Below are 12558 nucleotides of genomic sequence, written 5' to 3' on the forward strand. Positions count from 1 at the left end.
TCACAGAATCTACAGGTGAGGAAGGATGCGTGAACATACGATACCAAACGCTCCAAATTCAAGTTGTGTTATGTGTTATATAGAAGTGATTTATGTTCGAATAGGTAACATATGTTTTATAAGTTGTCATAAGTCGAAAAACATAAAGCAAGAGAAGTATAGCACAGTTCAACAAAAAATCAAATGTTTCTTTTCTCTGAGACGAGAATATGTGTCCCTAGTAGATTTTTGCCTGCTGAATCCGAATCCGGGTCCAGAATTGCTCCAAATGGTCCCAATTTTGAGATACACCCGTTTGAAATGTTAGTTTAGGCCAAAATTAGCTACTTTGTCGACTATTTTACAAAAGAACTATTGGATAAACAAATAAACCAATACATGTATCTTAAAGTTCACGTTTTCCCCATTCTGAAACACCCCTGGTTTTTAAAATTTGATTGTTTCTACGCATATTTATAGCCATTTTAAAATTAGAATTTGACTTGCATGCAAGTTGGAAAAACTTGAATGAGAACCAACTGAAAATATAATTTTAAAAAGGCTATAAATATGCGTAGAAACAATCAAATTTTAAAAACCAGGGGTGTTTCAGAAAGGGGAAAACGTGAACTTTAAGATACATGTATTGGTTTATTTGTTTATTCAATAGTTCTTTTGTAAAATAGTCGACAAAGTAGCTAATTTTGGCCTAAACTAACATTTCAAACGGGTGTATCTCAAAATTGGGACCATTTGGAGCAATTCTGGACCCGGATTCGGATTCAGCAGGCCAAAATCTACTAGGAACACATATACTCGTCTCAGAGACAAAATCTTGTTAGACTGTGTAGTTTTTCACGGGGAAAAATAAAATTTTTCGAAAAAAAAATTTGGCCTGTAGAGGGTTAACATAAAACTCCATTTGCCACCAAGTTTCTAAATCATCACCATTTTAGCCTGAAAATTATTGAAAAACATGTCTTTACGAATTTTCAAAAATTAAAGGGATCCTACCGCTAATCCGTAACGAGATATTGAAAATGTTCTTCGGATTCGTGATCATGGACCAACATTACCCCTTAGGACAAAGTTTTACGCAAATTGAAAAGGGATCGGAATAACTGCTGTTGTGAATTGGCGGAGAATGACTCACAGAAGATTTTATGTAACTCAATAGGATTTTTTCGGATCACAAATTGAAACCACCGTCGGTGCTTCACTCGCAGTACATCTATTTATAACTACATCCTGGGTGATGATAATAACAGATTAATGGTGCTCTATGGATAAGAATACAACTGGTTGGTTCGCTAGCTTTACTTTCACATTTCAAAATGCCACTCTGCATCTCAAGTCGCGCTTCCCTTTGCCTCCCCTTACTTCCGGATCTTGGCAACTTCGTCATCACTGCTGCTACTGCTACTGCTGCTGCTGCTGGAACTTTCGTGCGCCTTGCTGTTCGCCGTCGTCGTGGTCCGCTCGGGGATCGTGTAGGGAAAGTCGTGTCCGGCCGCCGTCAGCGAGTCCTTTAGCCTTCGCAGCGCCGACCGGTTGATGTTCTCCAGGCAGACCGAGTTGAGGGCGTCCTTGAGGGATTCGAGGGCTTCGACGGGTTGGTTCTTCGCTACCAGTGAGTCGATCAGACAGCTGTGGATGATTCCGATGCCGTTTTCGGAGATTTTGGAGTCTTTCAGCTGGACGATGAGCCGCCGGACGAGCGCGTCATCGTTGGTGTCCCGCGAGTGCTGGATGATCTTCTGGAACATGACGCGCGAGCTGTTGCACAGGTGCTTGTCCCAGATCTGTTTCGCGGCCTGTTCGTTGCCGGCGATGAAGTAGTGCGACCAGAGCGCGTTGATCGGCGTGATGATGTCCCAGCTGGTGTAGCGTTCGGCGAGCTTCTGGTAGCGTTCGTGCAGTTCGGGGTGCTTTTCCAGGATTCCGGACGCTCCGCCGATGGGGAAGTGCTTGGCGACCTTTTCCGCTTCCTCCTTGCTCTTGACGGCGTCGATGGTGGCTTCCAGCTGCTTAAGGTATTGCTCGGCGTTGCCGCTGGCCAGGTTGGCGTGGCAGAAGCGATTGTCGAACGAGATGAGTCGCTTCACGTCGTCGGACAGGAGGGTGCTGATGCGCTGGAAGGTGGCCAGGTCGCCGGTGGCGGCCAGTTTGTTGAGGAAGTACTTGAAGATGCGTGGGATGGGGTGCAGGTTTTGCTCGAGCAGTTCCAGGACCAGCTTGGAGGCTTCGTTGAGGCGATCGCGGTTGACGAGCGCTTCCACGACGAGGGATTGCTCGGTCAGGTTGAGTTTGTCTGTCGGGGTAAGCTGGCCGTTGGCGGCCAGGAGACGATCCGGATCGTTAAGCTTGACGGCGGCTTTGAATTCTTTGAGTGGGGCTGATAGTGCGGGTTTCTTCGGCTCTGGCGCAGGGATGGTCTTCGGGGTTTCCTGGAATTTCACCGTCTTCTTGGCCTTCTTAGGTGCAGCTGCTGCGATCGGGGTCGGCACAACAAACGGAACTTCGTAGCCGTTCGACTTCAAAAAGTTGGACAACTCAATGAGGAACGCATCGGACGGCGTTTCGTCCTCTTCCTGCATTTTGGTCCACAGTCCGAGCGCCTTTTCCGGCTGCTTCTCGTTGACATAGCTTTGCAGCAGTTTGTAGTAGATTTCCGACCGGTCGATGTGGTTCAAATCCTTGGTCGCCTCCATCAATCCCTCCAAGCTTTGGGTCTTGCCCTCGACATGGTATCGCTCGCAGGCGTTCTGAATTCGCTGATACCGCGTGCGCAGTCCGGGCGTCTCCAGAATCTTACGCGCCTGCCGAATGCGTCCACAGTCGACGAAGGCAAACACCAAATCGTACAAGCTGTTTACCTCGCCGTGCACTTCGGTGCTAAGATCTGTAATGCGCTGCAGGTTAGCAGCGTCCTCCGCCTGGATCAGCCGACAGGTCAGTTCCGTCTTCCAGGGAGTTGTGCGGTATTTCTGGCTAATTTCCTCGAAAACGGTGATCGCCTTTGGCAGATCGTCACGGCACATGTGAACCTTGATCAGCGTGCCCAGGAAAATGTTGTGCGGCGTAATGTAACCGTTGTCCAGCAGGTGCGTGAACAGCTGGTTGACTTCGTTCACCTTGCCCTGCTCCGCAAGTGTGTTCAGCAACCTCCAGCAGGCACTGTTGAAGGTAAAGTCCTGCTCCTTGGCGTCCCGAACGACCGCAGGCTTGTGCTGTGAGAGGAACTTCAGCATGTCGTCGAATCGTTCCTGGTTCAGCAGCGATTGCGCCAACTTGATCACTTTGGTGCTGTCCAGCTCAAAGTCCGGCAGCTTGGCTTTGACGCGGCTCAGCAGGGCAAACGCTTCCTCGACCTTTCCAGCGTTCGCGTACATTTCGATGATCTGCGCGTAAACGCCCGGCTGTACGACGTAGTTCTCCCCCTCCAAACGAGATAAGATTTCCTCCACCTTGGCGACGTCGTTCGAGCGGATCGCAGAACGAATCAGCTGATTCTTCAGGGCGTTGCTGTTTTCTCCGCGAGCTTGCGTGTCGTTGACGAGCCGCTCGAGCTGCGGAATCGACAGGCTGGAGTTGTTTGAACGCATTCGAGGCGTCGCCGTTTGCTCTAGCTGAACCGGTTCCAGCTCGCCTGTGGCCAGTTGGCTCAGCATGGCGGAAATTTCCGTCGTCAGTTGTTCACCCAGCCGTTCCTGGATGCGTTCTGCCTGGACGCTACTTATGGTCAGCCCCTGATTCACGAATCCAGTCAAAATAGTCTGCAGCGCTTCTACGCGTTTGTTCTTGAACGAAACCAGCGCATCGTAGATCATTGAACCGAGCACCTCGGCCTGGAAGTTCGGCGAACTGCCCTGTTCCTGCTCGCCAACCTGGTCGTTTTGTTCCTCCTTCGAGCCAACTCGCAGCAGGTTGTCGTGCAGGTAGCGCGTGAAGCGAATGTACGACTCAAAGTCCCGCGTCGCAACCAGCGCCGAAACCAACGGCTTGCGGTAAACTCCCGGCGAGTAGAACGCCTTGTACCGGGCGGCAATGTTCGCGGCTTCTTTGATGTTGTTGTTCTCCAAAGCCCCATAAACACAGCCCGAGCTGGCCACAGCCGGTGAAATGCCGACACTGCGCAGCAGGTGAATCACCTCGTCGTGGTTCTTCACGCCAAGATTCGGAATAACGTACTCGCGGACGGTTTCCCCGCTCGGCAGCATGTCAAACTCATCCGCCATCGTCCGCAGCACCTTAAGTACTCCCTCGGGACGCTGCTCCGCCGCGCAAATCAACGGCCAGAAGTAGTGCTGACGCACAGGTTGATTTTGCCCGTTCAACGCCTTCAGCAGGGGGTACGCCAACTCTGTAATCCCATTCTTCAACGCCGTCTCCAGCGCCAACAAGTAAGCATGATGGTTCATCCCCGAAGACTGCAACTTTTCGCAAATTTCCATCACTTTCTCGGCCGGCCGTCTAGCCTTCACCAGCTGCTTCACCAAAAATCCGCCCGTATTCGCCAGCTCTCCGTCATTCCTCGTCGCTCGCGGCATCGTCTCCAGCAGCTTCATCGCGACCTCCTCCTGACCACGGTTGATCAAGCGCAGAATCACATTGACCGCATCCTGATTGTAACCAGCCTGCTTCCGAATCTTCCCAATCAACGGATCAACCTTGTCCGCATTCCCATTAACCGCCAGCGAGTAAATAATCTCCAACAAGTCCTTATCCAGCAGATAAACCTCCTTCTGCTCGCAACTCTCCAGCGTCTTGGTAATGTACTCAATGTCCCCCTTCCGTCCATACCCGCTCAGCAGCGTCGTATAAGTGTCCGCCGACGGTTGCAACCCGGCCTGCGCCATCACCGCCAAAATCCCCGTCGCCGACTCCAAATCGTCCGCCTGCGAGTGGCCCATAATGAGCGCGTTGAACACGTACTCGTTCACCGGCAGCTGCTTCTCGCGCATGTACTCCAAGATCTTCGTCGCGCCCTCGATGTCACCCTCCTGGCAGTAGCGCGATATCAACCGCTGGTACGTCACCCGGTTCGGTTCCACCCCCTTGGACTTGAGATCCGCGAGGAACTCCGTCGGCGAGAAGGCGTGCTCGTTGTCCAGATAGACGCGCAGCAGGGCGTTGTAGTGCGAAATGTCCATCGCGACGTTAAGGCTGTCCAGCGTTTTCCAGATCTCCTGGACGAGCGCGGTGCGCACCTCGGGCAGTTCCTCCGGCACGAGGTTGCCTGTTTTTGGGGGGGAAGAAAAAGGTTGGTGTTTGAGTGATTTTGCTCAATACTTAGTGTGGATTTGGTCGACTGAATCTACATTACTAATAGGGTTTGTTCAGATATCACGTAATAAAAAAAAACTTTGAAAAGGACTGCAACTTAAAAACTCTTCAACTAACAGATTTTACAAATTTCTGGGTTTTCCTAACTTTTCAAAACACAAATTTTGCAACCGGACTTACCGATCCTTTTGCAACCAGGTCGGTTCCGGAATGGCCAGATATGGCCCAACAGATCAATTCTCCAAGAAACCAAGACATGAATTTCATTTGTATGTTTTTATTTGACCACAAATTTACAGAGGGCTTCTTGATAGCCAAAAAAGCTGTTCTGCATCATTCACAGTGGGATAAAATTGGGAAAAGGTATGAAGTATAAAGATTCCCCAGGATAAGACAGTACAGAATTGGCCACAGGAACCATGTTCCGGGGTAATTACAAAAGCCGACTCAATCCTAACCAGTTCCCAGTACCGAAAAGGGCCTAATAAAAAGAATTTCATGAAACAAACATGTTCCGGGACCCCGGTGGAAGATTGACCAGGAAGGTCCAGTAATTTTGGCATGTTGCATTTGAAACGTTATGGTTTCAAGAGAGAAGCCTTGTACTAGTTCCAATCCAATAGTTTCAGGAGCCCCGGGGGAAGAAATGGCCACTTTAGTTCAGGAAAGAGGGCAAGATGCATGTCAAACTTCATGATTTTTCAAAAGTAATGCATAAAACGTGACTTAATCCACCGATGGTGGTTGGTGCCTTCCTCACAATTATGAACATATTTGTTTCTGTAGTAAGGATGTCAAACCTACAAATGTTATCTAAATTTTACTTTTTACTACATATCTACATGGAGTATGGGGTCTAGATTCCCAAAAATCATTGGACGTAATATTAGAACAACACCTACGGGACTGTTTCATGAAAATTGTTCACTTTCAATAGTTATATTACTTTAAAGTTGTTTAAGCCTTAAGACAGTAAAAAAATATCTGTTCATTTTTCCCGGAAGTTTCAAATCAAATGAGTATGAAAATAACACAAATTCATCTCTAAATTTTAAGTTTTATGAAACAAATTCATGTTAGAAATATTTGTTGAACTAATATTGAAATAACTGTATAAAAATTTAGCAAAAAAAATTGATTGGAAATGTGAAAAATGGTGCAACATTTTTTGGCCTTCTCACGTCGTTATCTCAGCATCCACTTTTTACATATGGGACGGACTAGATTGGAGCGGCAGTGAAGTACTTATCAAAACTCCAAAATATTAACTAGGGCCTTGTGGGACCCCAAGACGGATCGAATGAAACCAGAACGGTCCAAATCGGTTCAGCCAGTCCGGAGATAATCGAGTGCATATTTTTCGGTGCACGGATTTACAGACATACACAAGCACAGACATTTGCTCAGAAATTGATTCTGAGTAGATAGGTATACGTGAATTAAGAAGTTAATTTTTCGAGTGATTTTTTAGCCTTTCCTCAGTAGGCAAAAAGCGTTGTTTTTTATGATTTCAAAAAAAGTATTAATTGGTCTTGAAAACGCGCCACCCGCTGCCAAAATTATGAAGCGATGATTTACCCCATAGTTATGTTTTCGCGTTTCCCCATATTAACGATAAAAAGCGACCCTTAAACCTTAACCGATTTGGCTCATAATAGGGTCATAAAGCCTTTTGTTAATTTGAATGTATAACGGTAAAAAATACGATTAAAAACCATTTCTGATCACTTTTTTTTCAATTAAATGCATAAAAAAATACAAGACAATATTAGATAATTACAATTTTTTCGATGGATCAACTATGGTCCCCTTGAAACGAACTGTCAAGTAAGACATTTTCTGCCAAGAAGGGCCACGAAATTAATTTTCTAAAATTGAATTAAAAATCTATTTTAAGAGCGTGTCCATGAACAGAGCATACTCCTTTGTATTGGACGTCGTTTGGACCTCACCAATCTGCCTGAAATTTTCAGGGATTGTTTTTACATATAAAACAAGCATCCGGCCAAAATATGAGCACTCTAGATCAACGGGAACTGGGGCAAATCGGGACACAAAGTTTTATGGTTTAAAAACGTCAAAATAAAAAAAAACCCTAACTTGGGCAAACCTTTACCAAATTTCAAAATGCATCTGGAATGGCTTAAAAACTACAACAAAATGCAAGGAGAGGGTGGCCACCAGATTTCGATTTTCAATTTCCCGGTTTTTCCCGGTTTTCTCCCGAGCCCAGAAGAAATTTTCCGAAATGTTTTTAAACCAAATTACAATGTTTTTTATGCTAACGTTATTACCAACATACTTTTTGAACGCATACATTTGGTTCAAAGGTTGAATTCCTCAAGAAAGTTTTCAAATCTTGAGTAAAAAGTAAGTAAGTTGTAAACGAACCGTTTTTATCTGTTTCCAATCCAAACATCTAATTTCCATAATTATTGGGATTTTTCATCATCATACATGTAGATTTTATAAACTCAAAATAAAAAAATCGTTTAATTTTTTAAATGAGATTGATTATTACTACAATTTATTAATTTTGTGGAAAAGATCTGCAAAAATAAATTGTTATCAACATTTATGTAAATGCTCGTTAATTCGTTATTTGCCCCGAAAAATCAGGAGGCAAAAAAATATTTTTCAAAAAACATTAAAATTTCAATTGAAATTTAAGTGCAATCAGCTGAAATCAATACAAAATGCATTCCCTTGCGTTTGGAATCATTTTTAAGCATGTTTGGGTTGATTTAATAATCTTTTAATTTTTCAAAATTTTACGCCTTCAGTTTTTTTTTTTGAAATTTTTGTTGCCGTCAAATCTTACATTTTTTGAAGACTATTGGTTGCAAAACAAATAAACTAGTGTAAAATGCATTTTTGAACACTTTTTCCATTCAAATGTTGAGACTATGGATTGTTCCCCCACTTGACCCCGGCCAGAGCCGAGAGACAAAAACTTTGAAAAATATTAGCATCGGCTTTTTTTTCAACATGATCTCAATTTTTGTGTTGATGTAGTAACCACCTAAAAGTGATTGCCTGTATTTCAAGTGACTTTTTTGTAGCAGAATTCTAAATATATTTTATTTTTCAAATGTCTGAAAGTTTTACATAAATTTCAAACGGCATTTAAAAAAATACTTTGCAAAAAAAATCATTGCAAGTTGTCCTTAATAATTTGTCTGGCTAAGAATCTCAAATATTATCAAATAAAATAATATTTACAAACAGAAACTCCATGATATTATTATTTTTATGTTGAAATATATTATAATTCAACGGTTCTCAACTTTTTCTAGCCTAGGTACCCTTTTTAGTGTTACTTAAGCTGCTGGTACCCCCTAGCGTTCATACATGAAATTTTTCGTTTGCATGAGATTTTTCTACATTCCAATTCACGAAGAAAGAAACTTGAATTTTGAAGTATTAAAAATGTCGTAAATCATGTTTCTAGAGTTGTTTAAAAACATATACTGGATAGGCCACACAACGTCCATGTACATTTCTTCAAATCAGTTTTCTTAATAAAGCTTCAAAATAAAATGTTGTACCCTGTTTTTCTTTAAAACTATCTACTATCTGGAGAAATTCCTTTTGTTAATTAAATTTTCGCTGTCTTTTTCATTTCTACAGACATCTCCCATATTTTTTTTAAATTTTAATTTTTGGAGATTTAAATTTTGTAAATAGTATTTTTTTGAAGTGTTTCAATATTTTCAATTGAAAAATTATCTATTAAATAGTTGAGAAAATTCTTTTCTGCTTTCTTTTTTGAATATTTTTGATCCATTCTTTTGTTGCTGAGATACAGGCCAAGAAAAATATTTCAAAATAGTGTATTTTGTGTGACAATTTGAAGGAAATGTCTGATCTTTAAATTTAGAGAGATATTTACTGTAATGTTGTTTTCGTACCATGAGATCCATAATTTCCACTTACAAAAAATCCTAATTTTTATTTTATGCAAAACTAATATAATATTTTGCTTGGGACAAATGGCCGCCATTGCGGGGATTGTCCTCGGGATTCCCTGAGACCGCTCGTGGTACCCCCAGGTGTACAAGTCCCCAGGTTGAGAATCGCTGGTAAAGAATACATTTCGTTATTAAAAAAAAAATCGCCAGGTAAAAATACAATAGGATACAACAGAAAAAAAACATCCATAACCAAGAAGAATGAGTCTATTACACAAATTCAAACATAGTTTTCGCGAATTCTTCGTTTAGAATAACAGGAATAATATTCTTATTGAGAAAAGAACATATTGAACTCATTAAAGAGGCTTTTGTCAAATTTTTACTAAACTTAAAATATTTTCCCGGTTTGTCAGTCGAATTCCCGAATTTTTCCCGGTTTTCTCCCGGTGGATAAAAATCCCGGGTTTTTCCCGTTTTCCCGGTTTTTTTCCCGAGGTGGCCACCCTGAAGGAGAAGCATCCTAATTGGTTGTTTTCATCCCTTTAAAATCCCTCCCTTTAAAAAAATTAAAGTTAAAAAAATTAAGAAGCTGCTTTTTTTCTGGTGTCATCTAGCATCCTTGGAAACGAACTCGAGTTTCAATAAATGTGAATTGAAGATATTTTTCAACTTTATTTTTTAATGTTTTAAAATGGATGAAAATAAACATTTTAATGCATGTTTCTATTGTGAAATTTTCTCAGGAACACGAATATGATAAAATTATAACACGAAAATGGGATCTAAGGGGTCCCCGAGCAAAAAGTTACAATCAAAAATTTCACTAAAAGTAAAATCCACTTTTTTATATGCTAAACAGCCTTACCCAAAGCGTTCTCAGTCTCAGATGGTAGTCCCAGATGTCCCCCTACAAGCTCCAGGTCGAAGCGAGTTGATATCTGGATGGAACACTTTTTTATTTGAGTTTGAAAATTATGCTATTATTTCACTAAAATGCCAATAACTCGCTTTAGATTTAACCAATTGGGATGCTCAACTCTGCATTTTGTTGTTTTTTATGTCTTTTGCCTAAGTTACAGCATTTTTAAGATTTTCGACGTTTTTGAACCTTCAAACTTTGTGTCCCAATTTGCCCCACTTCCCGTTGGTCTAGAGTGCTCATATTTTGGCCAGCTGCTAGTTTTATATGTACAAACAACCCTTGGAAATTTCAGGCAAATTGGTGAGGTCGATGCGAGATGAATATGCTTTGCTCGTGGACTCGCTATCAATAACAAGTTCAAAATTCGTTTTGTAATTGCATAGAATTGCATCAGAAAATTTAATCTTATGTTAATAGTTTCAAGATATTGTTTTCAAATTTTTGATGTATTTTCAACATTACTTTTGCTATATTTTTATATTGATAATCGATTTTGATTTATTCGCAAAAAATACCCTTAAAAAAAACTTAAAACATAGTTTGCATAACATAAACAATGACTCACCACAGCACCGGATCACCAGCAGCGACTGGGCGCTGGTCGCCGACCGGTTCACCCGGATCTCCTCCAGCACCTCCTCCAGGTCACGCCTCGAAATTCGCCCCGAACGGCGCACATCCTCGTCCAGCCGCTTCAGGGACCGGTCCAACCCTTGACTGCTGTTGCCGGCAGCCGCCGTCGCAAACCCACTGTACGGAACAAAAGCAATCCGGATTAGTTCACACTGGTCCCACACCGCCCGGAGAACGCACAATGTTGCGTAACAACCCGCTGCAGCCCGGTGTTTTTCTTTGCTTTCCCCAGCCGGAATGACGGATCTTACCTGATGGAGTTGCCGCACAGACATTGCGACTGCTGCAGCAGACTGCCCTCGGTCTCGCGGACCGTGTTGAACACAATGTTCCGCGCGAACCCGGCGAAATAGCGCACAAACTTACTGGACCGCAGAATCGAGGCCATCGTGGGAAGAATTTGCTTGTCGTCTTGTTACACCACGAGCACGGGAGAAAAACGCGAGGCTACTTTGCTTTGACAGCCGACTCTTCTCGATGCTTGCGATAGGGTGGTGTGATGGTGTGTGTGAGGTCGTGCGACCATGTGGGTTCTGGCAAGGATGTTGAAAGTCACGAAGGTACGGTGGAAAACATGATTTCGCAACTCCGACACATCAAAAGTCGGAGTAGTAAATACACTGTGGATTCGCTAACTCGAATGGAACTGCATTCGAATGAGCGAATCCGACGTAAAATCGAGATTGATTCCGCCAACTCAATTTTTAAAATCAGTTTCTTTTTTTTACATTCGCAATTTTGAGTTGGCGAGAGTGAACTCAGCGTTTACTGTTAGCGTTTTTCGAGAGTTTTCAATCTGTCTTCTGCAGTTTGTTAGAAGCCGTCAAGATAAAACCGCGTGGAAATTTCATCCACACTGAAATCTAATTCATGATTGTCGCTATTAGTTTCGCATATAGATTTTTGCAAAATGCTTCTGCACTTAAACAGCGTGTGGCCCTCATATAAACTGTAAAAACACAGCATATACATGGATACGAATTTGAACTATTTTACCGCTTATAAAATATATATGAATGGCACATGAACGGTATATGAAAATTTAATAATTTTTATGACATTTTTCATTTGATTTTTAATAGTAAAGCATTTTATATTCACAAACTTATTCCTTATGATATTTTTCTGTTTTAATTTTCTTTCAATTTTTACAAAATTTTAATGATGCTGTTTTTTTTTTAATTCAAACGAGTTTTAAGCGTTTTTTTTATTTGCATTTTGAATAATATACTTTTACAGCCGACGAAGGGAACCTGTTTTGGCAGGGCGTTGGTAAATGATCAGACTTTTGCATCATCGTTGCTGACTCGCTTTGCTGTCAGGGTGCACTCGTTGAGTTGGGCCGCCGAATCGCGTCCTCCACCAGGTCCGCCCGTCAAATCAATCAAACTTAAATCGCAGTCATCAAACAGCAACCGCCCAAACTTGCAAACCTCCGTCATGGACACTTTTCCAACTCCTCTGCCATCGCTATGAGTAGCAACTGGTCCGGGTCGGGGAAGGTGTCTTTTGGGTTACGACGTAGCGCCAATCTCCGTGGAGGAGTTCCGGGAGGAAGTTCATTGTTTTGAATGAATGCGAAGAAGTTATGTGCGATCAAACCCAAAACACCTGCTCCGAGGTTCTCGGTCCTGGCAACACTTCATCAGACCATGCAAACCCCTCCGAATCGCGTCATACTCCTATCCGGAACGAATTCTGGTCGTTTCCGATCGCAACTGACAAAGATCCCGGCTCAACTTGGCGCCAGCTGAAATGACAGAAAGGTGAAGGGGGTTACGAAGAGAGAAATTTGTGAAATTGCGTGAAAAATTGCGTCTAAAA

At 42.7% G+C, this 12558-nt stretch overlaps 1 protein-coding gene across 1 annotated transcript; it reads right to left on the bottom strand.

The window, feature by feature from the left end:
• Window positions 1-1194: 1194 nt before the first annotated feature.
• Window positions 1195-11215, bottom strand: LOC120413526 (leucine-rich PPR motif-containing protein, mitochondrial). Its single transcript, XM_039574398.2, has 3 exons — window positions 10986-11215; window positions 10667-10851; window positions 1195-5218 (listed from the first exon to the last, which is right to left on the bottom strand). The coding sequence occupies exons 1-3, from the start codon at window positions 11120-11122 to the stop codon at window positions 1356-1358; spliced, it is 4185 nt and encodes a 1394-aa protein (XP_039430332.1). The 5' UTR covers window positions 11123-11215; the 3' UTR covers window positions 1195-1355.
• Between the last annotated feature and the right edge of the window lie 1343 nt (window positions 11216-12558).

Source organism: Culex pipiens, chromosome 2 (genome assembly GCF_016801865.2).
Source record: "Culex pipiens pallens isolate TS chromosome 2, TS_CPP_V2, whole genome shotgun sequence".
Lineage (NCBI taxonomy): Eukaryota > Metazoa > Arthropoda > Insecta > Diptera > Culicidae > Culex > Culex pipiens.